This window comes from Cygnus olor, chromosome 3 (genome assembly GCF_009769625.2).
Source record: "Cygnus olor isolate bCygOlo1 chromosome 3, bCygOlo1.pri.v2, whole genome shotgun sequence".
Taxonomy (NCBI): Eukaryota; Metazoa; Chordata; class Aves; order Anseriformes; family Anatidae; genus Cygnus; species Cygnus olor.
In genome coordinates, this window is record NC_049171.1 from 66,826,219 (window position 1) to 66,853,443 (window position 27,225).

General features: G+C 39.7%; 1 protein-coding gene across 4 annotated transcripts in view; it reads left to right on the forward strand.

Moving 5' to 3' along the window:
• CNKSR3 (CNKSR family member 3) overlaps positions 1 to 27,225 on the forward strand; it is a 60,062-nt gene that overhangs the window by 29,414 nt on the left and 3,423 nt on the right. For 3 of the 4 annotated variants that reach the window (XM_040551358.1, XM_040551360.1, XM_040551359.1), the window contains exons 2-11: positions 4,244 to 4,407; positions 10,982 to 11,184; positions 12,609 to 12,696; positions 15,247 to 15,288; positions 17,183 to 17,302; positions 18,562 to 18,621; positions 21,407 to 21,475; positions 22,222 to 22,368; positions 24,022 to 24,146; positions 26,603 to 26,811. In XM_040551358.1, coding sequence (XP_040407292.1) covers positions 4,244 to 4,407; positions 10,982 to 11,184; positions 12,609 to 12,696; positions 15,247 to 15,288; positions 17,183 to 17,302; positions 18,562 to 18,621; positions 21,407 to 21,475; positions 22,222 to 22,368; positions 24,022 to 24,146; positions 26,603 to 26,811 — 1,227 coding nt within the window. The remainder of the gene's footprint in view (positions 1 to 4,243; positions 4,408 to 10,981; positions 11,185 to 12,608; positions 12,697 to 15,246; positions 15,289 to 17,182; positions 17,303 to 18,561; positions 18,622 to 21,406; positions 21,476 to 22,221; positions 22,369 to 24,021; positions 24,147 to 26,602; positions 26,812 to 27,225) is intronic. The other variant, XM_040551361.1, reaches the window with a different exon arrangement.

Sequence of the window (27,225 nt, forward strand, 5' to 3'; positions counted from 1 at the left end):
AGGAAGGATGCTATCTTTCATGTATGGTGTTCATTTATGTGCATCAAATGATACAAAGATTTCTCACGTGCGGTTGAGACATGCTTTTTAAACATATGTAGAGCATAAAATGAATAGTTTAGACAACAGCAGGGCTTTTGAGTGGGTAAAGGAGAATGTAGATGTCTTTCCAATGTCAGTCTTAATTGTATTTTTGTGGAAATACTAAAACCTATTTTTCTGCTTGAGCCTGCTAATGTTGCACTGATTTATTTGGATATGTCTGAATTTACACTGCTGAACTAGCTGAATTTATTTCTCAGCCACCTTATTGATGACATTTCAGAATATCACAGAATCGTCTAGGTTGGAAAAGACCTCCAAGATCATCTAGTCCAACCTCTGTCCTAACACTAACAAAACCTCCACTAAACCATATCACTAAGGACTACATCTAAACGTCTTAAAGACCTCCAGGGATGGCGACTCAACCACTTCCCTGGGCAGCCCATTCCAATGCCTAACAACCCTTTCAGTAAAGAAGTTCTTCCTAATATCCAACCTAAACCTCCCCTGGCGCAACTTTCGCCCATTCCCCATCGTCCTGTCACCAGGCACGTGGGAGAATAGACCAACCCCCACCTCTCTACAGCCTCCTTTAAGGTACCTCTAGAGAGCGATGAGGTCTCCCCTGAGCTTCCTCTTCTCCAGGCTAAACAACCCCAGCTCCCTCAGCCGCTCCTCGTAAGACTTGTTCTCCAGACCCCTCACCAGCTTTGTCGCCCTTCTCTGGACTCTCTCGAGCACCTCCATGTCCTTCCTGTAGCGAGGGGCCCAAAACTGAACACAGTACTCGAGGTGCGGCCTCACCAGAGCTGAGTACAGGGGGACAATCACCTCCCTAGACCTGCTGGCCACGCTGCTTCTTATACAAGCCAGGATGCTGTTGGCCTTCTCGGCCGCCTGAGCACACTGCTGGCTCATATTCAGCTGCCTATCAACCAGTACTCCCAGGTCCTTCTCGGCCAGGCAGCTTTCCAACCACTCATCTCCCAGCAAATATGCCCCGGACTGTTACAAAGTGAGGCAGCTTGACTTACAGCAGGTTTTTGTTTGCCTTGTCTGTATAACCTATGAGCAAACAGTAAGTTCTGTACATATAAGAAGGTAGAAATTTCCTGTGCAACTTGGGTGTCCCTGTCGGTTATGAGATACCTATTGAAAAAGACCTGGCAACTAGGAAAGTGTATTTCTAAGTAACGTAGGCTGCTTCTGTAGCTTATAATTCATCTAAGTTTCTCAAAAATATCTAGATTTCACTAATGGGTAGTGATATGCTAAAGTTCACAATGAAAATAAGGGAAAAAAAATTAAGATGTCTGGAAGAAGGGAACAATGAGCAGTACCTTTAGATTCCCAATGACATTTCAATGCTGACTTTTAAACTTTACTTAAATATTATTTAGCTTATTTTATGGAACTGCTTTATGAGTCACTTTTCCTCCTTTCTCCTTTCCCTCTTGGGGAAATAGGATTTTTTTTGTTTGCATGTGGTGTTTAAACATTACATTCATATGACAGAAAATTAAACAGTATGCTATAAATGTGGTTCTAATCTCAATTAAAATGTTTAAGATTTTTCCATATGTTTCTTAGAAGTAGTAGTAACACTAATATTAGTAAGATCATCTTAAACCATTAGCGAATGCTTGCCGTAAGTGTGTGGGTTTGTCTTCGCTTCCTGCTTTTTATAGGTTCGGTCACTTAAATATGTTTCTGTCTGAGCAGCTGTGCCTCTGTATTGACCGTTCTGAATTAACACTTGTATGATTCTATAATATTTTACTTTACAAAATAGTCCTATTGTGTGATCAGAGAAGTATTGTTATTAAGTACACCTATTAAAAATGTGTTTTAGAAGTAGCCGGTCAAGATGTAATAGACCTTCAAGAACAGACAAGCATGAATTAAAAGAAAGACAAAACAGAAAACCGCAGGCAAGCTGAAAACCACAGTTGTATTTTTTTGGGGGGGATATATACAAATACAAGTCTCGTGTTTTAGCACAGAATGAGGGTCCAGAAAGTTAGTCAACACACACAAAGGATAGCAGGCAAAAGCTTCAACGTGTCCAAGAAACTTGAAAAATACAAAAATACTGCATGCTAAATAGTGTTTCGTTTTAGGCGTTTGTGCAATATGTAACGGGGACTTTTAATGGCAAGCGATGGGAAGCAGTGGTCTGCAAGACAGCATTAAAAATTGGGAATGCCAAATATGTGCTCTGTATGTCAGCCTCGGTTGAGAATTTGTTTTAAAAAAATAAATTGTTAAACAATGAAGGCCAGATCGTTTTATTATTTTTCCTGGGAAAGGAGTTTGTATAGCCTAAGGGAGAAATTGGTGCCTGTGGGAAACAGAACACTGGGCTCAATTTTCAAAATTTATGAGGCCTTGCCAAGACAGATGGGAAGAAAAAAGAGTGCGCCCCAAACAACTGTAGCCCTGGGAGACTGTGCTCATCTTGCATGTGGGATTTCACATTCATAATTATGCTTAAAAATCAAGCTGTACACACGAGTAGCTCTGCACGTGGAGGAGTCGAGCTTGTCCAGCCAGATTTTGATGTGTTGCAATAAAAATTCAGCTCGCACAAGTCATATTATAAAGGGGTGACTTAAGTGCCAGGCTGTCTGTCCTTATTAATTTCTTGGTGAGAGTTACAAAGGCAGGTGATGTGTGCTAAGTAAGCCTGTGCCTCTGAGAGCTCGTAATCTGCAGATCTCCTGTGAGCAGGCATTGCACGGCAGCAGTGACAGCTCGGGCTGCTGTTAGGAAGCGAGCACGTATGGTGTGAGTCCTGGAGCCCCCCCGGGTGATTTGTCTGGATGGTTTTCTTGGCATGTGCCGGGAGTGCTTCTTTTCCAGGCTGCTACTGCAGCTTGACGACTTGAACTGAGTGCTTGTCCGCTGTCCTCAGTTTCTGTGTAGTTCAGGGGGCTGTTGGTGTTTCTCATCTGCAGCAGGCAACATCCTGTCCATCTCCGTGGCTTCCTTGTGAGCCAACATAATGGATAAACATCCTTTCTACACCGACAAGTTCAAATGTTTAAAACTGGACTGTCAAACAGCATAGCTATTGTGGATGCTACAAAGTAGATGCCAAGTATGTAATCTGAATTTTGTTTGTGTTAACTATTTTCAGTGAATGTGATTTACTGCTACAAAGCAAATCTAATTGAATCTGTTCCTTTTGCTCTAGCTAATATGTTGTAGTGGAATAGGACATCAAGGGCATTGCATCTTTCAAATAACACATCCATCCAAATGTTTTCTCCTGTGCTTTCAAATGTTTTCTGCTTGTGTCGCCCACAAGATATTTAAGAACAGACAAAAGGAGCAGAAGAAAAAGGGATTAACACAAAGTTTAATTAAAGCAAATGAAACAGAAAAATCCTTTCTCTAATCAGTTTAAGCAACAAAAGAGGGGAAAAGATACTGTAGAAAATGGGATCATATAGTCATAATTTAAAGCAAGTATATTGGTGTGACAGACAAAAATGCTCTAAAATGCTTTAAAAATACTTTATTACTATAAAAATAAGTTTCTTGCTGATGTATGCTGCTAACTTATCAAGGGGGCGAGAACAGCTGATTCAGGAAGCTGTAGGGGCTCATAAATCAAGGGAGTAATGAGACTTGAGCCAAACATCGTTTTGATTGCTTTGCCTTTGATTGTTCCATTTTCCTCTCATCGTTCAGCCCTTTTATATTTAAGTGGATGGGGGACTGTGGGGTTTTACTCTTTTTTGTTTGCTAGGGCTCTGGGCGAGCTCTTTCCTTGCCTTGTACTTATTTTGGTTGGTTATTTCTTGTTGTTGTTGTGGTTGCTCTTCAGGGTTTTGGGTAACTGTGAGGGCTGAGTCTGTCTATGCACTTCTGATAGCTTTGCGTGTGCTGACACCAAAGGGATGTTCTTACCTCATCCTGATCCACAAAGAGCAAAATGGGTTGCGCCTTGACTCAGGTGACCCCAACATCCACAAAACCTGCACTCTGCATTGCTGCGCTGTTGTGGTACAACTTCCAATCTTCAGTCTCCCTGCAAGTTTCTTTCATTTATTTCATGGTTTGGCACCACGTATTGTCTGCAGTTCTGTTTGCACCATTTGTATTTTTTTTAAGGGGGTGGGGAAGGGAAAGAAAACACAGAAAGTATAGTCACGTCCCCTTCACACTCTTTCTCTCTCTTGTGCTTTGTTAGGCCTGGATGATTGCCTGCAGCAGTATGTCCATAAGTTCGAACGGGAGAAGATAAATGGTGAACAGCTGTTACAGATCTCTCACCAGGATCTTGAAGATTTGGGTATCACACGGATCGGACACCAAGAACTGGTTTTAGAAGCTGTGGATCTCCTGTGTGCACTGGTTAGTTAAGTGGTGAACAGACACACACAATTTCTTAAAGTGCTTTTCTTCTGAATATCAAAGGCAAATAATGAAATCAGAATACCTGTCACACTTGCTTTCTGTTGCACATCATAGCAAAAGAAAACTGTAAGAATTTGTTTAATTCTCACAAACTTTGTGTAAATAACTCTAACATTTTCCTGATAAGAGGCAGTGCTGATTCAGTTGCTCTTCTAAAGAGACGTGTTGGCTGAGCTGCGTTTTTAGGTCATGTGGGTCCTGTTAGTGAACAGTGATTAAAATTGTTACCGAGTAGGGTGAATTTGTTGTAGAGGATGGAATGAAATGACAGCTGTTAATGGCTCCTCACATCGGCTGAAATGAGTTTAGAGCAAAATTTTTCAGTCTCCATACAAAACGAAGATGTTATTAAAATAAGGAATGTTTTGATTACTCAGTTACAGTGTGAGTTCAACTTATGGGATTCAGATCATAAGTTGTTCCTCTGTTTTACCCTGAAAGCGCAGATGCTTTTAAAGCAACATACTCCAAAAATAATTAATATATTTCAGATTGTTTTGCTGTGCAGCATCATCAGTGCAGGATTTATTTAAAAGCAGTACTTTGGACACAGTCTTGAAGACGTGTTTGATGTAATGCAGTTAGCAAGCACCAGAGTTATACACAATGAGATCAGCCGTGAGGGCTGGGAGAGGGTGCCCTGCGATTCCTCGGCCAGTGCTGGCCTGTCTTCTATTCGTTAGGCAAGGCTCGCAGCACACAGCATACTCTTCTTAAAATGGAGAGTCTTTATGGCCTGTGTGGCACGTGCATTATTGGTTGCAGGGAGGTGCTACCGGGGTTGTTTGTCCTCCATAATCAGGAACAAATCGCGTAGTCCAGGCTCAAAGAAACGTGTTTAATAAAATAGCTGTTTATAATCTGAAACTCTTGGGAAGTGTTTCAGGAAAACTCCCAAAGAGTTGCTTTTACATTTGCAGAACTTCTTTGTTTGTTTCAGTATTTGATATAGCACCTTTTTTAACTTGTAAGGTGAAAATCTAATAGAGGAACTGAATTAGCCTGAAATCCAGTTCATGTGGGAGGGGATAATCTCTTGGACAAGTGAGGGGTCTGACGAGTTAGTAAATGTACTGTGTACTGTATACAGTCTTGACTAAAGTACTAGATGTGGCAGCCCCTGAAGGCACTTTTTTTCCTTACTTCTTAAAATATTAGAATAAAATGAACAAAGCTGGATCACCGCCAGAACCTAAAGCTGTGTTTTATCTCCTACAATTTCCTTCTAATTTCCTTTGTAGACAAAAGTTTTGACCTCAAAGTTGTTTCTGGAAATCCTTTGTGAAATGCAGTTCAAGTTAATGCATTAGACAGAGTTCACATAGCATTGCCAAAATGTCCTTGTTCCCTTTTAAGAAGTGGAGGAAGAATTCCTGTATTTTATCTATGCCCTTTCTCACCTTCTGCGTGCCCCTTCCCTTAAGTTTTTGGGATAGTGGTGGAAAGTCCAGTGTTGATTTTTGTTTCCAAGAGGGTGGTGTGTCTTGGATTCTGGTGACAGCCAGTTTTCCGTGTTGGTCTGTTTTCTTTCTGTGTGAGAGAACAGAGATTTCTCTGTTCCACCTGTATTAGTTCTTTGAAAATGGGTTGAGGTACTGCTATGATCTAGTGCTTTCTTTTTTGTCTGCATACATGTGATGACGTTTCCCTAATTTTTGGGAACTTGAATTAAGAAGCAAAGGCATTATGAAGAACCTGCCTTGTGACTTTTCCACTACGCTTTTAACTCATACTGTGGATATGTGGCATTGACTGGGCTGGCCTGAGGTCAGGCTTTGCAAGTTGTTGTTCTTGGCAATAGGTAGAAATTCTGTGTTGTTTCGGAGGTTCCCCAGTCCCGGAGTTCTTGAGAAGAATTTACCCCTTTGTCTAGTTTTGCCTTGGCGGGTTTCCAGCTGACCTTCCTTCAGATTGATGCTTTGGTTCCCTCACACTGCAAGAACACTCGAGTCTCCAAAGGCAGTGAAGTAGCTGTCTTTGGAGCGTCTTTCTCTTGTGGTAATTCTTTTCAAGCATTTGTTTTACAGAACTTTCCAGCCTTGTTAGGCTAATGGAGAAAAAATACAGTGTGAAGGTAGTATGTTCCTTGAGAAATGACACCAAATATACTTTTTCTTAGATTTTTGTAGGGATAGGGCCCTCTTGCGCGTGAATTCTACGCTGTCAAACTGAAAATGTCTGGAAGTTACGATGTTTACTGCTGCGGTAAACAAACTCCAGAATGAATATAGCTAAAAGAAAAGTGAATCTTCCTTAGCTGTTTTGGTTGTTAGGCAGTGTTTCCTGATCTTACCTTAGCACCAACAGATGCAACAAAGCAGCAACTGAAGAGGCATTAAGAAAGAGGATAAAAGGTGAAGGTTTCTTGTGAACATGCATTTCTGTTGCTCTTGAGCTGATGCGATAGCGTCTTCAACACCTGTTCAGAAAAATCCTATTTAGGGAATTTAGAGGATATATCAAAGAAACTGAATTCCCTGGAGGGGATGGGTGGGTGGAATAAACAAAGAAAACCACAAACACATCAACTTGAGTACCTCCATCTTTTCTGGATGACAATATTTGCTTGGGTGAGAAAAGGGATGGGAGGAAGATACTTCTTAGTTGACTGAAGTGTTTGGGGAAAGGGCAACAAGCATACATAAATGCGCTTTTTAAACTCATGCAAAACCACAACAGCAGGGGCAAGGATCCAGAAAATAAGCTTTCCCAGTCAAATATGTAGAACCAAAACCATACAGAATGGTTATGAATCTGAGTGCTTACTCATCATTCCCTGTTGAGTAGACTTGCCTGTTTGGGCTTAATAAATATAAAATAATGCAGGCATTAACAGGAAATTATATGAGAACAGATTCACTTCTAATGTATTATTTGGATTAGATTTCTGAATCTTTAACTACGCTCTATGATGGTAGAGTTTGGAAACAAAAAAGCAGCTGACTTTTCCTGAGGTTAGAATGAAGAGATTTTTTTTTAATTGCTTAAAACTTATACATATATATATATATATATATATATATATTACTAGTAGTAATATTATGCCAGCACATTAGCAGTGCATCAAAATATAACCTTGTACAACAAGGTCATTGTACCAAGTAACTCCAGGATAGCATTTTTATAGAGATCTTACTGCTGTCATCCTTGTAAAAGGTGTTCCAAAATTGACCTGGAAAGTACAATTGCCCTTTAAATCCCAAGCTGAATAGTTTACATACCTGAAGACTCACGTGGTTATTTCTTATCGAAAGCACCACACCTATGCATCACCTGAAAAGATTACAATTTTCTAGAGGTCTCAACTTCAATTTTTATTAAGAAGTTTGGGGCTCGGGAGGATTCTTTAGGAAACATTTTTGTTAAAAGGGAGAGAACAAGAATGGTGGCTGTAACCTTGAGTTAAGTCCAGTGCTTATGTAGGCATACAGTGAGTTGAATCTGCTGTTGAACAGGCGTTCAGTCCATTTTTATTCATTTCTTTTCACAGAGCTAGTTTTCAGTTGGATCAGCCAGCAGAGCCAGCTGTTCACACTGCAGCATGTGAGGATGGCTGTGAAAGGGAAGGTGATAGTGCCCCTTGGCAATAGCCGAGCTCTAGGTCAGCCCGAGTCAAGCTGGGACACGACTCCTGTGCTCTTTTGACTTCGGTTAACTACGCTTTATTTTTTCTTTTATTTCAGTAGCCTGACCTTGAGCAATTATTTGGTCAGTGTACTATTTCTCATTAAGTGTAATGGAGTTTGGAAAGGGTGCGCTTTTGTGCGCATGCCCCTCTCATGCACACGTGCACGCTCTCTCTTGCTCTAGTGCTGTGTGGGGCTGCCCAGGTTAATGAGTAATGAGCTGGGAATGTTTGACATGAGGTGTTCTTGACCGCTGGCTTCAGCTGCTGTTTTGATGAAAGTAACTTTGATATTTTCACTCTGGAGCGATAAGAAAATGTAACGTGTTCTGTGGTTTGTGAGCAACATCTAAAACTTCCTGGTTGCTTAAGTCATAATCTGTTAGATATTATAACCTCAGTTCTGTAGAATGCTTCAGAAAAGCCTGCTGAGTTTTTTCAGTAGAAGTGTATGTCACTATGAGGGCTCATGGGCTTTTTGGTGTGCTGCCCACACTATCGGCATTCCTATCTGTCCTGAATTGAGGCTCCAGCTCTGTGACAATTTAAATTAATTTAAGTCAGGTGCTCCCCCCCCCCCCCCCCCCCCCCCGGTTATTTATTCTTTGTGCTTGCACTCAAATGACCCTGAGGTGAGTTACCTCAGGGAACTAAACCAGCTGAGAACACCCTACAATAAAAAAAAGGGAATATTTTTTTAAATGGTTTGGTTCTTCAAACCAACAATCCAACAGATTGGACAAGCAAGAGAGGCACTGCAAGCAAAGGAGTAGAAATAGGTGATTATGTGCGAGTCGGTCAAGAATAGTGTCAACTGGGATAGAATTACAGCCAGAGTACACAAATTCTGTTAATACTGTTTGTTTTCCCACTCTTTCAGTGAAAAGAAAGATGTGTGCTATGGCAAAGCTATATCTGGTGAAGGAGCAAAATGTTTTCTGTGCATTAGAGAAAACAGGTCAGGACAGCAGCATGCCTTTGGAACAAAGGTGGTTTGGGTTGTGATGACCCTTTGTTCTTAAGAAGTTCATTCCTCGGGCTGATCTGAAGTTGGAGAATTCAGTTCCCTGTACTGATGAGCTGTAATGTTCTGTTCTAGATAGACACAATTTTTAGTCATGACTTTTCCTAGAGCATGAATTGGTGATTTAGGTATCTCAGGTGCCCTCCATAGGTAGTCTCTGGGAGATGTAGGAAAGTTTAGTGCAGTGACTGGACATCTTGGCTGTGATGTGCTTATGAGAGACTGTTGGGGAAACTGGTTGCAAGAAATGCACCTAAAGGATGGTCTTGTATATTTCATTAAAATTAAAAGTTTACAAACGACAGTATGCAAGTACTTTAACATTGTTTACTAATCTGAATCTTTCCCTCTCTGTGATCCTGGAAAATTTAAGGATATCCTTTGCTGTTGCAACAACATTGTTGTTGTTATTGTCTTTTTTTTTTTGTTTTGTTGGATATATCCTCTCGACCCCTACTCCTGGCTGTACTTTCACAATGCTTCCTTGCCAAGAGGCCTCATGGGAAGGAGGGGAACGTGTAAATTGCTTTCATTGGGATGTTCTCTATAGGAGGTGGTGGGTATTTTAAAGGCAGCTGTGTAGCTGAAACTTCTCCTTCCACTGGCCTATTTTTGAGCAAAGATTGTGTTTCGTCTCTTTCAACTTTCCTAATCTAAAATTAAAAAAAATTGAAATGAGATTCAAGCTGGTTTAAGGAAACAGTTTCTCACTCTGAGGAGAATCAGACCATGGATCAGGTGGCCCAGGAGGTCTGTGCAGTCTCAGATCTTGGAAATTTTTAAGCTCATATGGATGAAGCCCATAGCAACCTGGTCTGAGCTCACAGCTGAGCCTCTTGTGAGCAGGAGGCTGGACTGAGATCTTCTGAGCTTCCCACCAGCCTGGGTGGTGATGTGATCCTAGGTGGACGAGTTGGGAACTCCTAGAGGCTTGGAGTTGAATGACATTAAGGTTTGCTTTAGTTGCTTTAGTCTTTCTGAAGGAAAGGAAGAAGGAATCTAGTCTAAAAGACCCGAGCATTGTGTGGGGCATAACTTTCAGAAGATACCCACAGAGGATGCCCACCTTTGTAGGATAACTCGAAAGCAAATGGTAACCAGTATTGCTTGTAACTCATGCATCTGCACACTGACAGCAAGAAGAAAAAAAATCCTTGTTATAAAATTGAGTGAGTTGCCTTCGGAATAGATATATAGTGTAGCATTTCTGACATGTTTGGAATGAGACAATTAATGTTTTGCTTCGAACAATTGTATTTTAATCTTATGGAGTGTGGTGTGGTTGTATTTGAATCTGTAAAGTTGAAGTTACAGGCAGGACTTGCAGATTTGTTACATTTCAAAACTTTTGAATGGTGTTGAATGAAAAATATGTTGTGGATTCAATTCCTAAGCGTAGTGTTAATGCAGTCCTCAAACTTGTAAATAATTGCACTGTTATAATCAAGAAACATCATTACTGAAAACTTATGATTGAAATATATATTCTATCTTCTAACTATGAAGTTACATTTGCTTCCTGTAGATGTTTTTATCGCATGCCAGCTTAAACTATCCATAGTTGTGAATGAAATGTTCCTTCACTGTTTATGTATCACATCATTAAAAAAAAAAAAAAGAAAACATTTATTATCCTTTAACAAAAATAATGCAGCTCCGTTATTCAAACTACATGTTTGAGTAAACTACATTATGCTTGATGAGATCACTTTTAAACATCTCAACTTGCCTTTTTGCCCCCCCGCCCCACTTAAAGGGTAAACCCTTAGACCTTTCAATATGTCTGAGTTTGGAGTGTGGGATATAATAAATAGCAGGATCTTGATAGGGAGATTTATTGAACTTCATAATATTTCTTGCAGAACTATGGCCTTGAAACAGACAATATGAAGAACTTGGTTCTCAAGCTGCGAGCATCATCCAACAATCTGCAAAACTACATCTGCAGCCGTAGGAAAAGTTCAACTTATGATGGGAATACCTCGCGAAAACCCCCCAATGAATTCCTTACTTCTGTGGTAGAGCTTATTGGTGCTGCTAAAGCCTTGCTTGCGTGGTTGGACAGGTAAGAATAAAAGCCTTATATTTTCATTTACCCTACAAGGAGAAATAATTCATTATAGCAGTAAGTTCTAGATGTTTGTGGTAAAGATCTTCTTGATTTCAGTCACCTTTTTTTTTTGATTTTTCCAGAAGATCTCTGGTGGACAAATTTAATTACCTAGGACATCTACTCTTGCATTTCCATTTCTGTCAAAACCAATGAAACTAGTAACATTGGATCCAAACTAGTATTTATAAAAGTAATGAGTTTTGCTGTTCAGGGGAAATGACTTGTTTTCAGTCCCAGATTTTCACATATACGTGACTTCCTCCTCTCCTCTTCTCACCATCTACATCAGTTGTCATTGGCAGGTCCTTTTTTTATTTTTTCTTAAATAAATATATAGGAATAATAAAAATCTAATGTTCTGCTGAAATTTTGTCCTTAGCTCTGTGATTTGAAAAACAGAGAGGAGCAGAAGAGAGAATATTTTTTTTCTTTAATTTTCCTGGCAAGAGTTAGTTGTTTTGTGACAGCCGCAGCGGAAGCGAACAGGCAACAGAAATGATAGTGTTCTGGCCGTAGTGCTGGACAGGATAATAGATGGACGTGAAGTCCCAAGACCCTTGCCAGCTTTCCTGAGAAGGAAGGTTAGAAGGAGAGCTGCATGAGGATTGTCAGCAAAGAGAGCCTTTATTCTTGAATATCCCTACGGTGACATTAACAGCTTGTGCCTCTCACCTACTCCTCTCCTTTCACCTTGGTGCTTGCACCTTGCCCTAAATTTCTTCTTCAGCTCTCTGTGAGCAAGACAACTGCCTTTTCCACTTCCAAACAAGGTGGGTAGCTTTCAAACCCTTTAAGCTATCTGGAGTGTCTGAGGTGGGTCTCTGTAGGCTCTAAATCTGGCTTACCCATAATAAGTCTCTTAGAAAATTGAGCCTTACTGAACTTGTGTGTTCGTTTTTTTTCTCTAGAAGGAAGTTATTGCGCAAGGTAAACTTTGTGCAGTGTTTTTCACTGAATGAAAAGAATATATTTAATAGAACTTTCTCTCAACTCCCACACTTCATTATTCTCTCAGGTCTGAGTTCAGTAATCAAAGACTGGAAGGTAGAAAACTATGCACTGGCAAACCAAAGGTTGTGATTTCTACAGCAGAGTCAGTGTGGACATGCAGCTGAGATAACTGTAGTTTGGAAAACTGACTGAAAAGCTTTCTACAGGTTTTGATGTCTGCTCGCCACAGGGCTAGGCATACACTATTTTGGTGCAAGGATGAAGTGGAAATACGGAAGCAGGAATATTTATATCATAAAACTGTCCTTGCACTTCTGTGGATGTCAGAGTCACAGCTCTGATCCTTATATGCCGTTCTTCAATGCTATGGTAGAACAGGAGAAGACTTGTCTCTTCAGACTAAGAAGAATTTTCTCTTGTTACAGGACCCCATTTACTGGTATTGCTGACTTCTCATCAATGAAGAACAGAATCATTCAGTTATGCTTGGATCTCACTACTACTGTTCAGAAGGTCAGCTGCTTTCTTTTCCTCTTTGCTTTCCAAAAGGGAGGGAAAGTGGGTGTTTGGGGAAGTAATGTGTTTGCTGTGTGCTGAGTGCTAATTGGAAGGCAGGTGTGGAACTGTGATCTTTCTTCAAAGCTTGAAGAAGTCCATGAAGGTTAGTTTGTTGTCCCTTTTTCTGAGGTGGTTTGTTTTATTAATTTCCAGTTTTGCTATTGTTGGTTTTGTTATAAGTGGCTACCATTTAAAAGCTACTCATGTTTTCTTGAGCTTTAATGGGAGTAGGGTTAGTTTTTAAAATAGTTGGTCTGCATTTGAAAATTATCAAGTTCCACACAATGTGTTGAAAAAAGTTACCAGTGTGAAAAACGTAATAAAGTATACTACATTAGCTAATATGCCCACACATGAAGACTTCTTGGGTCTTGTTGTCCCATACATAGTATTTTAGCCATCAGATGGGAAATGCTCCATATAACAGAAGGAACTGCTACCTTTATGATGCCAATTCCTCTAGTCAGGCTTCTGCTGACACTAGCATGAGATGGCAGTGTTTTGTTTCAAAACTTTCTATTTATCAGCTGTGGGGTGAGCATTTACATTGGTAATAGCTAAAACGATGCTTAGCAACTGCGGGAGTCTTGGTAAGTTACATCATTTGATTCTCTGAATAATATTGCCTGTCTTCTAAACTGTTCTGACAGCATGCCACTGCTTTGACTGTGAAGCATTACACACAAACTTTAGCTTCCGCAAAATTTGCTTGTAGTTGTGTAGTCTGTAGCTGTATGTTGTTAGAACTCTGCAGAACCATGTCCTGTGAAATTCGTGATTCCCTCTCCATTTTGGGGAGGATGCTGTCCAAGTCCTGTGAGATGTCAAGCTGTGATGACACCCAATTTTATCTGTAAAAGAAGAGCATCTGGATATTATACCTTCAAAAGTACACAAGTTTGGCTTACTGCTCAATGTCCTTCTTGTTTGGGCACTGTGTGTGCAGTTGCAGCAAGTTAGTGATTTACAGATACAGATCTGCAGATTGTGAAGTAGAACAGTAAGCATTTCTAGCAGCAGATGGTGTTCACCCAAGAGTGCTACAGGAACTGAGATATGAGATTGCTGAGCTGTATTAATTAAACTACTAAAAATGGTGCCTAATCTGTCAGTTAAATCAGCCTTTGATGGCAGTAGAATGGAAGTTGGCAAATACAGCCCAAGCCTTTTAATGTCAGAGTACCTCTCTGCCAATTTAATAGGAGCTATAATAAAGACTGCAATCGGTATGTATAAGGAAAAAAAAAAACACCTTAGTAGTGAAGAATCAATCCTATTTTGTAGTGGGACATTGAAGATGTATTAGTATGATCTGAAAAAGTTCACTGCCATGTGGAGAAGAGAGAGAGTAAGATGAAATTTTAGGTGAGTTTTTTAGATGTCAAAAGCCTTTCTTATTACGAAATAGAGTATAGGGATGTATTAGAGTTTATAGAGTAATAGCATATAGGAGTGAAGATGTATGTAACAGAAAAACGATGCTGATGCACAATGCTAGAGTCTACATTTGGTAGTAGCATTCAGGAAAGATCTTGAAGCTTTTGGTGACAGGTTGTAAAAAAAAAAAAAAAAGTAACTTCAGTCCTCAGTGATCATCAGAACAGTGAATAGGGTGTTAAGAGTTACTATGAAAACATAAAAGACAACATAGGTGGGCTATTTTATATATCTCTGGTACCTTCATATTTGGAGGATTGTATGCTTTTTTGGACTTGTATCTTAAAAAGCACAGAAAAGAGCTAGGAAGGAATGAAACTGTTGAAGACGAACAAAAATATGCAATGGCTTCAGTTCACAGCTCCTGAATGCATCTTTTGGGCATTATGTGCTAGCTATGCACAGTGAGATGTGAGTAACAAGTATCTTAGAATTTAAGATTGTTTTAAATCGTTTCTTTATTTACTTGCTGTTTTTACTTTTTAATCTGAGAGTCTAGTACCATTCTCTGGTTCAGCTGTTCTTGCAGAAAACAATGAAGACTTCTGTAGTCTGTTACATGAACTTGTTTCAGTTCAAAGACTTGTACCTAGGCTGTGTAAATAATGCTTTGTATGCAGTCCTGTGGCCCTCATGAATGTAATCAGTAGCATGTTTTTAAAAATTGCTTTTCATGCCATTTGTAACAATCTGTTTTATAACTGTTTGATGGCTAGAACAGGGGAATGCCTGAATCAGTGTTCAGCAGTGTGAAAGCAAGTTTGCATGCCTTCTGAGAGGCTAGTTTTATTGTGCAAGGTTCTGCCTTTCTGGAAGAGTCTGTTGCTGTAATTGAATCCCGTGTTCTTAGTTTTAAAGGTTTATTATTGCTTTTTTACCAGGCCCAGAAAATAGTTGTTTAACAGTACATTTGAGCCCTACTGGATGAAATTAATCTGATTAATCCCTGCAGCATGAATAACTCTATTTCAGTTCAAGGTTAAGGTGGCAGTTCTGCAGAGTTTTTGTAGATGATGTGTTTACGTATTTATGGTTAACATATTGTTTTTGTTCTTGTTTTGTTTTCAGGACTGTACTGTCGCTGACATGGAAGATAAAGTTCAGACTGTAGTAAGTACACATTTCTACTGAAACTCAGCTGCTTGCTGTCACGTTTAGTTTGGTGGTTTCTGCACCAATTGTACTGACAACAGCTTTCCAAGCCCAGCAAATCATGCAAATGAAATGTTCTTATGGGCCATTTTAATAATACTCTTTGCTGTAGAGGAAATCAATGAAATTTGTGACTAGACTGATAGTGTGTGTAATAGCACTAAGTCAAGTATTTAAAGTTTCATTGCGTAGCTATTCTTCAAGAGAACTTGGACCACAAATTCTAGAGGGAAGTGGTAGTACTGTAGAATAGGCTAAATAAACCAATTATGCCTATGATGTGCATCATGAGATGCTTAGTGCCTTAATAAATAGATACTATGCCTTATTAAGCTTCTTCATGTGAAAGAACTGCTTTGCAACAGAACTGAGGTTTTGTCTAAATGTACTTGAGCTTGAAAGATTGGATTTTTCAAAATGATTTGAAGCAGCCTTGTGACCACATGAGGAACGTAATGGAATGCTTTTTATATTTTCTAACAGTTAATCATCGCTTCCTGCTTTTGACATGAACCAGGCTGTGCTCTTTGATAAGGCCTTCCGCTAGCTCATGGATGCTTAGGAATTTAGTAGCACAATAACTAAAAATAATTTTGTCTGTAAATAATGAGACCACGTAAAAGGGAGTTTTTTGCTTCTTTCTTCTTCCGTTTATGCACACCCACTCTGGAGTGGGTATTGTTTGGAATTCCCTTGTTTGACCAGTTCCTCGTATTCACACTTAAGCATTGTTTTGATTTATTTTATTGCTGTTCTATAAATCCGATGTAAAACAAAACAAAAAATGTTGGAACTATTGTTTCCAGAGACCATTGTAATTCCAAAGAACTGTCTTCTTACAAGGTAGCTTCTTCCACCTTAATTTCTTATGTCTGCTTTGATTGAAGGATTCAACTCCCCCTGTGAAAGGTGGCTTACCTTGCTGGTTCTCAAATAGTGTACAAATAACTACTGTGCTATGTACTAATCCTCCCTTCTCTCCTTTAAGCTTCTGTAACCTACTTAGAGTTTCAGCACTGCTTCAGCTAACAACGATACTCAAAACACAATGTGGGGCATTAGAGAAATTCATGAGTGTGCAGGGAGGGTGCACATTTTCTATGATATTTTTAATGATTAATTAGCCATTCTGTTACTTAAAAGTTGTAAAAGACAAAGGCATTCTGCCTTTCTGACATGCACAAGGTCAGAGTTTGCCTTTAGTTACAATGTTGGCTTCAGATCAATTATGTTTTGGTCAAAAGGAAATATGAACCTTGCCTGCATAAGCATTCCAGAAGAGGTCAGCTCAGAGGCATGGTGGAGAGAAGTAATGCTGAAACACTAATGCTAGATGTCCTACCTTCTGTAAAGCCTTGCATAGATAAGTCAGTGGCCTGCACCTTTTTTTTTTTTTTAAATAGCCACATTGCCATGGCCAATTTTATTTTTATAGCAGAAATAAAGAACAATATGAAAAATGGTCGATTGTTAGCACAAGGAATTGTGAAAGTGTTTCATTATTTTAATAGGTTAACTTTTGTTAAAAATGAATGAACACGAACCCCATTTTTCAGCATTTTGTGTGTTTATTTTCTTTTTAAACAGAGGGTGTACTGGCATCTGTTAGTGATGATGAGGTGGCACTAATGGAAGCAGATCATCTGTACTAGGTTACTCTAGGGAGATAAACATGCTGCAGGTTAGATCTGTGCAAATTAATCTCAGTCTTCTGTTTTGGTAATTCTTGACTATGCTTTATTAGTGGACCAAGTTTTAGAACTAATTTCCTCTCCAAAGGAAACAAAAACTGAAAGAAGCAGCAGCCAGGAGAGAATTTTTGTAACTTTTGTTTTTTATGTTCTCTTCATAGTCCAAGACTTTAAATGGAATTTGCGATAAAGCCATCCGATCAACTACGGATCCATTGATGAGCCAGTGTGCGTGTCTGGAGGAGGTTCATTTAACCAACATTAAACCTGGGGAAGGTCTGGTAAGAACAGTTCATTAAGTGTATTCCACTCAGCTGAGTACTGGTTATGAAAACTGAATTTGAAATCTTGTTGGATTTTCTGGCTGGGAAATACTCATGTCAGAGTGAGTTGGAGGGAATTTAAATTCCTAAGTGCATTTCTATTCCTCCATGAAAAGACGAAAGAAATGAACACCTAAAGGAAGTTTTACAGTCTGACTGTGATACATATTTTTACCTCGGCCGGTGGATTTGACTGAATCAGTCATGAATTTGTGAAACTATGAGGAGCTCTCTTATTGCTTAAGCTACCTTGAAGCTTGCACTAAGCCAGCAATGAGGAGGCAGGTTCACAAAACCGAGTACTAACAGGCAAGCAGGGAAGGAAGTTAGCTGGAGAGGACCGGACAAAAAACCCCCCATCTTTGTGTGTTTTCCTGCACTTCTAAGCAAGCATGGTAACTTCAGGCAGATAAGCTGCATATGACCCCTGAATAACACTCAAGTTCTGTAGAACTCAATGTGAGTACTTTTAACAACAGGTGTAGGCGGGAATAGTAAAGAGATGTGGTTTTGTTTATAAGTGGTGAAACCAATGTACTGGTCACCTCCTGTGCGGAAATCTATGTAATTATTAGTTAATAGCCTGTAGGTGAATTATACTTTTTCCATATGGTCAACACTAATTTCATCTGTGTTTATTCTTGTATTTACACTCAGCATTAACAGAGTCAGAAATACTTAGTTCTGCCAGGGCTTTTATTGCTTTTGTCAGCATTGTGTTTACAAGGTAGTTTGTATTTTGACTTGCCAAGAGAAACTGTAAAAGAACAGATGTATGATATTTGTAGCCCACCTGTGTAAGTGTGCTTTGTATGGAGAGAGCTAGTGGCCATTTAGTCAAGCTTGCAATTCTCTAGTGTAGACAGAGCAGTAGAGAAATAGTTTAGTTCAAGGCCAAAGACTGGAGAGAAAAAAAAAAAAGCAAAACTGACAGCATTTGGTGTTACCATCCAAACAGTATTTCTGAATTGCATTCCATGTGTTAGTTTTTCTAAGTAATTAAAAATACTATAATTACAGTAAAAGTTATCTGTGAAGAGGTTGAGAATGTTGTGGTATTAGTGATATTGGATTGCACAGTTTTCTAGGGAAAATGTGTGAATCTTTAAGCGTCGTTAATGATGTTTTGAGTCTGTTGCCAACACTTATTTAATCAAATATGTTACACAGTGTTGTTTTACCTTTGAACATGTTTTTCATTTTCTACTTATATTTAGGGAATGTACATCAAATCAACTTATGATGGATTACATGTAATTACTGGCACTACAGAAAATGTAAGTGAAGTAAATGTAGATTAACTCAGACTATCTGAATGTAGCTTTGATTTAGTCTGACTTTTTTTTCCACTGCTTTTTCCTGTTTTACCTGTAACTTTCATATTACTGCTTTAAATACCGTGTGATGCATCATTTGTGTATCCAGCACTTGTAAATATTTTTGTCCTCATATTTCACTGTTAGCCTAATTAAACCAGTTCCTGCAAGTAGGTGAGGTACTTCAAATGCTTGGCATTAGAATAGAACAGCAGCTTATTTAAGTCACTGAGAGCTTCTGGTATTTTACTTAACAAAGTCTTGGAGGTATGTTTGCTCACTGCTTGCAAAGGAAATCTCTCCTAATGAGAGAACTTTGGTGGTTCTGTCCTAAATTCAACAATGAACAATTTAGTCATTGGACAGCTCATTGATTTAATTACTTTGCAGAATAAAAAGACTACAAAAAAGTAAGATTTCAAGAGCAGTCTGCTGGAAGGATATGGTCAAGCATGATAGACAACTGTGCTTTTTACTGCAGATGGTTGTTTGTTTTACTCTTGCACTGAATTCTCTGTAGCTGAGACTTTATTGAAGGCCTTCAGGAAGTCAGCACAGTGAACCTTTGGTCAGCAAGTGTAGCTGGTGGCTGATGCTGTGGTATTGTCATCAATGCCTCCCTACAAGGGCAAAAACTGGAGAGAAACAAAAAAGGGAGCTGAGGAACTTGGCCTTTGAAATGATGCCCTTTTTTTGTGAATAGGAAAGAACCAGTGGTTCTAGTTGTACCGCTGCCAAGTCCAGGGGCCTGGGAGGAGTGGGTGGAAATCTGCGCTTGCAGTTCAGAGTGAAAACTGAAAGCTTTCCTAGCTGCCAGTTCACAATGCTATTGTCCTGGCATAACTCTGCAAAGGATGTGAAATATAGATCAAGTCCACTTTGACAGCAATTTCAACATCTGATAGGTATAAAAGAATGTAATGGTGTCTGCTGCCAAGCTGCCTATACATCTAGATCACGTTCTAGAGGCTGTGACTGGGGCTGTATTACTCCTATTACTAGCTGTATATAAAGCTGCTGTATTAGCATAGCTTTGAGTGTTGACCTAAACTTCTGCTTTATGAACGCTGTTTTTTCCTTGGGGGAGCTCTTTCCTTTGGAACAACAAAACCTGAGAAGCAACTGAGAGAGCTGCACACAACTGATGTCTTTCTGGTGACATGGGACCTTTTAGATTAGGCTGTGTCTTAGCTCAATTTTCTTGCTAGGTTTGGAGTGGTATCTTAGTAGCTGTCCCCAAAAGCCAGCTTATTGGAATGCAGTGGCATTGCACCCCAAAGTCATCAGTACTGTATGTTAAAATGTTTGGGAAAGTCCACGCATTTGATAATGTTAGCCAAGAGGATTCCTGAGTCATGCTACCTTACTTGTGACTTTCCGTGTCATTTTGGCTTCAGTCTAAACTTTGCTCTTTCCTCCAGTCTCACAATGCGATGGCAGCATTGACTGTGCTTGCTAGCACTTGTTATAGAAGTCCTCTGTGTGAGTCCCCCACCCTCACCCAGCCAGGCCGTTGATTGCCCAAAGGACAGCTTGAAATGAGCTTTGTTTTCCACAACGTAACTGTGGCCCAGAAGTTTTCATGTGCTTGGTTGAATCGTGTATATATGGCCTTTCCACTGAGGCGTTTCCTTTCAGAGGAAGCGAGAAGACAATGAAGAAATGGGGTTACTCATGATAACTGGAGCCTCCCATAAATTCCCCTGTGTTGTCTTCCCTTGTTGCCTAGTTTATTCCTACAGTTCCTTCTAATAAAAAACGTACTTGAGCTCTGAAGGTGTGGTAACGAGGAGAGGGAATCCTTAATCCAAATGCTGAATTCTGGAGTTGCTGTGAAGAGCCTGCCCGCTGCCAGCTGGTTACGCCTGGAGGGGGGAAATGGGAGGAGAGCTTTTGCTGAGAGTAGGCTGCAGAAGCCCTGCAGTGCACCAGGCCAGTACACCTGTGTACTCTGGGTGTTGCCAGGGCTGTTCAGAGCTGGTACATTATGGCAACGAGACCGGTTTTAGTAACTGCAGCAATAGGTGGTGCATGGCACCAGCCCTAGATAAATCTAAGTAAATATTGGCCCACTTAGCTGTTCCTTGCTAATGGGTACCCGGAACTTGGTTTTTGTCCCAAGCAAAAGGTATTTTAATGTTTTTCAAATATCTATCTAAGCACACACTGGGATGTATACAGGCATATATTTTATCTGTTGACCTTGATGATGCAGGCAGGTAATTTCACATTGAAGTTGGTAGCTCTTATTCACATTAGGAAATAGAAAACAAAAGTGGGACAGGCCTATTTTGTGGGTTGGAGGTTTCCTAGGCCTCTGGCCTATATATTCAAAATCTTACTTTTTTGTTGTTTGGTCATTTTTTTCTTTCACTTTTAAATCAATATACATTTCAAAGCTCTGTTTTAGATGGCACCTGTGTTAGGACAGGCATAATCTCTTCAGTCCTCTCCCACTATTGTCTGGAACTGTAGTACAACCTGGAGACAAAAGGACAGTGGAGAGAGTCCCACAATTGAAGGTTACGCCTTCTTCCTTTCCCTCTAGTTCCCCCAGTATCAAAAATAAGCCATAAGATAAGTGAATTTACATTTCTCAAGTCATCGGTGGTTGTAATTTGTGATCTAAGTGTATGGAAGTTTTCAGTGCTGCTCTCTATTGTGTATGCAACTTAGCCTGGTGGGGATTGTTATGGGAGGAAAGAAAGCCTGCTGAAGCATGTGCCTCCTGTTTTCCTCTTTGTAGTCCCCTGCTGATCGATCTCAGAAGATTCATGCTGGTGATGAAGTGATCCAGGTTAATCGTCAAACTGTGGTGAGTAACAAACAGCCTTACCCACTTGCCCTTACACTTGTTCTACATGTTCTCTGCACAGGTTATTAATGGATAGCAGTCTTGTTGCATGTGAGTTCTTCTGGTGTTTTTCTGTTTGGTTTTAAATGTCTTTTTATGAAGACAAATTTTACTTAGCTTTAGAATTTGTTCTTTATTTTTTTTAAGACTCGCAATATTTTGCGTTCAAATACTATATGCATCGTTATTAAAATCTTTCATATTGTGTTAAGGCCTGTTTTAAAATGCTTTATTACAGTCTACTGGGATGCAGATAAACTTTTTTAAAAACTATTTCTCAAATCATTTGCATCTGGGAAATCAGATAAAATGATTAGATAAAATGATTACACTTTTACTTAACACAGGTAATTAAGTCCCTTCAGTGTTAGAAAGAAACATCACTAAAGGAGTTCACTGTGAACACTTGGGTTACTCAAATTGTTGCACATCCTTGCATCCATCTAGGACCAGAGCTGAGGTATAAAGAGTAGTGCCTGATATCTCAGTGTTTAATTTACTGCTTAAGTGGATCTCTTCAACATAAAATACAGAAAACCCTTCCAAAAAAAGGTGCATTACAATTTTTTCATCATTATGTCTTTTTTTGAATCTCTTTTCTCTCTTGAAGTTCATGGGAAAAATAGACAGTTTGACTTAGCAGGGGGGTTGTTTGTTCACTTTCAGAAAAGCGATACCAAATAAAAGATGTCATTATTCTCTTCAAGGTTGGATGGCAACTAAAAAATCTGGTGGCAAAGTTGCGAGAGAACCCTGCTGGAGTTAGGCTGCTTCTCAAGAAACGTCCAACTGGCTCTTTCCATTTCACCCCCGCTCCACTGAAGAACCTGCGTTGGAAGCCACCTTTAGTGCAGGTGAATAGACAGACCTCTAATGTCTGGCTGCGAATGCCTTGGTTTTTAACTTGAAAGAGAAATACGAGAAGTGCTCCCAGTTACTCATGTTTGAGTGTAGGTCGAGGAAGTTTTTGTGAAATGGCTGTCCTCTTCTGGTTCCTAGATAAAAGGGAAAATGTTCTTACCCAGATAATGCCCTCTTGATTCACAAACGGACTAGGTATGTTGAGCTTTTTAATCAGTATGCCACTGGAAGAACTTATCTGAGGCGAAACTGCTGATACGTATGGAATTCATCAGCATGGAGTAATGAAGGCTTCCTCTATTTAGCATAATAAAGTTTTTTTGCTGAAATAACTTTGATTATTCACTATATTCCTCCTCTTTTTAGCCTAGTGAAGGGTGGGGAAAGATTGAGTTTTTCTTTTCAACAAGTTGTTTAAACTAATAAGATTAAAATAGGATCTGTTTGTTGGACAATTCACAGGTTGGGTATTAAGCGGACAGAGAAAATGATGTTAGTAATTCTTTAATTAACCATTTTGAGGAATGGTGTGTTGTAAAAGGAAGTTTAGGGCTAAATGCTTACAGAAGGAAATAATTATTTTAGGTGATCAGTTTAGATTCAAAGAAAACTTGAGAGAATTCCTATTCTTACTTCTGTTCTGACATAGATCTCCCCACAACTGTGAGGATAATTTATCAACCTGTGAAATGTCAGTGGATATCTCAAGTCTCAAGGCAGGCAGATTTTTTCAGACTGGGTACAGGATGTATGCCTTTTCCCTGCTGCGCCTTCCCCTTCCCCCCCTTTCCTTTCCCTAATGCCTGTGGCATAGTGTCTGTCACTTAATCAGAGCCTGCCTCACCCACACACAGAGCCTTTGCTCTGCTCGAGATAGACAGGAGCCTGACCCACAGTGAGGGTGACGGAGCACTGGAACAGGCTGCCCAGGGAGGTTGTGGAGTCTCATTCTCTGGACATATTCAAGGCCCGTCTGGACGCCTACCTGGGCAGCCTGTTCTAAGGAACCTGCTTTGGCAGGGGGGTTGGACCCAATGATCTTTTGAGGTCCCTTCCAACCCCTTCAGTTCTGTGATTCTGTGAAGACATGGGGGATATGGACATGAGTCACAAAGACCAAATGGCAAACTTGCTCTCACGAGCTATACTAAATATATTTTTCCTTTGCTTCCCTTACCATAGTTATATTACTTGATGTAATTTTTGGTGAACTTTCCTGCATGACATTACAGTGCCTGGTGCATGGACATTGGCAGTCCATGCACCAGGCATTGGATTGTATGGAATAAAGTTAGTGAGTGCTGACTTTGTAAATACTGCAGATCATGTGTATATTTAACAAATCACATTATTTTAATGGATCTAAAAATAAGGGGTTTTGCCTGTTACATTTTCTATGTATGGAATTTGCACAAAAAAATAGAACTGGAAAGCATTATTAGAACTGTTTAAGCGATGTGGTAGGACTTCTGTAGAAAGGCTGTAGAGCAAGCCAAAACTGGGAGCGAAAAAAATTGTAAATGCTAAGACATTTTTTTTTACATGTTTATTAAGCATACGAGTATGAAATGGTACTATTGATCATTGACTTATATTTTTTGTGAATGATAAATGCTCAGATGTTTGATAGTTATCTAACATTTCAGACCAGTCCCCCGTTAACTTCAACCCAGTCACCAGAAAGCACCACGGATACCTCACTGAAAAAAGAGAAGCCAGCCATTTTGGATTTGTACATACCACCTCCACCAGCTGTTCCGTATTCTCCTCGGTATGCAAATAGACATGCACTGAACATACTGAACAAAAACTCCTTTATTACATTTGTTTCTGAGCTGGTTTTCACTTAGAGCTCTGTGTAAATTATCTTGGGGAAATAGCAGATAACAGACTTTCTTCTAGTTTTGTAAATGTGTAAAATTACTTAAGCGTATGCTTAAATGTATAAACTACCAGTATTGTACTAGATTTTTATTGTTGGAAGTTTTTTGTGTGCTGTATAGATCAGAGTTTTTCCCCAAACATGAATGCATGTCATTCCTTGTTTGGTTGTTGGGTTATGTATTTGCTTTTGTTTAAATCCAACTGTGCATAGGAAGAACTCTTTTTTGTCTGTAACTTTTTCCACCTCTGTTTTTAGCAAGTTTAGTAACTGTTGAGATAGTTAGGATTGAAAAGAACCTATTCTAAACTATTGAACTTGCAAATTATGTAATACGGGAATTTTCCCACTGAAGGGAAGGGAGAGTCAGTTCACTCAGCCTCACTTTTTATTTCCTGCAGTGTAAACTATAAAAATGCAGACCTGTGTGTACAAAGAGGGGAGGTTATGGTATGGCTAGCTCTTGTTTGTTCTCAAGTCCTTGTTGACTAATGCCAGAACCCTGCCAGCTGACCTGAGAAAGCAGTGGATGAAAGGGTTTCCAGGCAGTGAATGCTTCCTGACCTGCCCTGACACTTTAACGTACACGTAGATGCAGCCCAGAAACTTGGCTGACCTTTTGCTACAAGACTCCTATGGGAGGAATGCTGGCCTCCTGTCATTTAAGGCCTGATACAGAGTCAGAGGTTGTATTAACTGCAGTCTTCAGGGCAGTATGGAGCAGGTGGAGGCTGTCTATAATGTCAGGGTCTCTACTGAAGTAGACCCATCTTGACTTGCTGTTTCCCTGTTTTTCATGTTTATGCATGCTCAGTTCTTAACTAAAACAAAACAAATAACCCCACACACACCAACAAGTCTCTTAGCTGAAATGTAAAATGTATATAGATTTAACTGCTGAATTTATATCGTTTTGGTCTTTTAAGTCATTTAATTTCAAGTACACTGGTGAATTAGGTTCATGTACTTGGTTTGCTCGTGCATGCCTTTTCTAAGGAGTCACAAAACTAATAAAGTTCAAATGCCTTCAGATCTGAATCCCTTTTGACAGGGAAGGATACAGCAATATGAGCTGGGAAACTTGTTCTGGATGATGCAGGGAAAGGTAGTGGCTCACAAGAAATGCTTGAATACCCTTAAATAAAACAAATGTGGGAAGCAGTGGCAGCCAGCAAGAGGGAAAAGGGCATTTCTCCCACTTTTGTTTGGCTATTTAATTTTGCTTGTGTGTGTTTTGCTCATCTCTTGAAACTGTGATGCATTTGTGTGATCACTTTTGCCCTCTGCTCCTCGTCATCCTGTTCTCACTTCCTGATATGGACCTTTTCTGGTCCAGTACTTACTGCTGGCACTGAGGAGAGGCAGGGAGAGCATTGGCTGTTTGTCTACCCCAGGGTGCATTCTCCACATGGTGGTGTTGTAGGAGAGCTGTCTGCTCACATGTAGTTGTGGTGTAACACTTCCGTTCAATCTTCGGCCTCCAAATCTCCATAAATAGCTCCTTACCATTTACTGAGTTCTAGCATTGTTCTTGATGGCTAGCTGGAAAAAAATGTAAATATTGGGGTATGTCCATGCTTAGAGTCAGCTGTGTATTTTTATGCCTGACTTGACTGGTTGCTTCAAGCAATGACTGTAGCATGTACAGGAAAGGGGATTAAAAAAAAAGTTACAAAGCGTAACGTAGAGGGTGGCTTTTCTTCTAAAAATACTAACAAGGACTGGTTCTGAAAATGGATGTTATTTGGGAATAAAGGATAGCTCTAGGAAGGCAGTTCCTGCAGAAATTGCTCAAAATTGTATTTATATATGCTATAAATTTATTAGTGAATATTTCAAGGGGGTCTCGCTTCTGGATGGAGAGAAAGTGATGAATATACAGTGCCAGTTATTGGCCTCTTAAAATGGCTGAAAAGCGTAGCCCATCAAAAGCAGGCAGTAGGTATTGCTACTACATAGAGTTGGGAAACCTATGAATGCACTCCTCTGCCAGAACTGTGTGCTGAACAGGCAGTGAGTTGGGAGCTTTGATACCCTTAGGGCAGAAAGGTCTCATTTCTCAAAAGCTTTTGTAGAGCTGGTACCTAAAGGAACCTCTAAACTTCTGTTAAATTACAGGCTCATTAAAAGTGAATTAGTGTGAAGGGGGGTAACTTTCTTTTCTTCTTGATGAATATGTTTAATGAAGTCTTCCATCACCTGACTTGTTTTTTCTTCAGCATGTTTGCAGCACAATGCCAGTTGTCAGGAGCATGACTGTGGGCTAGAAATATCTTTCAAACTTACTCATGTCTATAGCGTGAAATTCCTTTTAAGCTGCTAATTGAAGTGAACTGTCCTTTCAGAGATGAAAAGGGGAGTTTTGTCTATGGAGGAGGCAACAAACTCAGTCAGCCACTACTTGGGTCCAAGGGTGCTGAGTCTCCCAATTCTTTTCTGGATCAGGAAAGTCGAAGGCGAAGATTTACTATTGCTGATTCTGATCAGTTGCCTGGGTATTCCATGGAAGCAAATATACTGCCAGCCAAGATGAGGGAAAAAACACAGTCCTACGGTGAGTTCATGCACTTCAGTTGGTTTGGAGTAGCTTGTGTTAGGAAACTGCTTGTTAGATTTGGTAGACATTAAGGACAGTCTGTAGGAACTGTGAATGTGAATGAAATTCCACATCTGAAATAATTTAACTTAAATGCTGTTATTTCTTTAATGGATGTCATTCAGCTGGGCATTGATGCCATTGCTGTCCATTTCCATGCATGTATTGGTTATAGCTTGTGGTCATTAAGTCCACTGTAACCAAGCAAGAGTGTAGCTGTTCAATCTCAGCAGAATGCTGTCTTGTATTTTACTGGTAGAAGTATCTTAAAATATTTTTTCTGCATTTTTAGCTGCTTATTGTGGTATCTCTCCCTTGGTTTAACTGTGAAAAGAATCCATTTAAACATGGGTCTCTTAAACTTAATGCAAT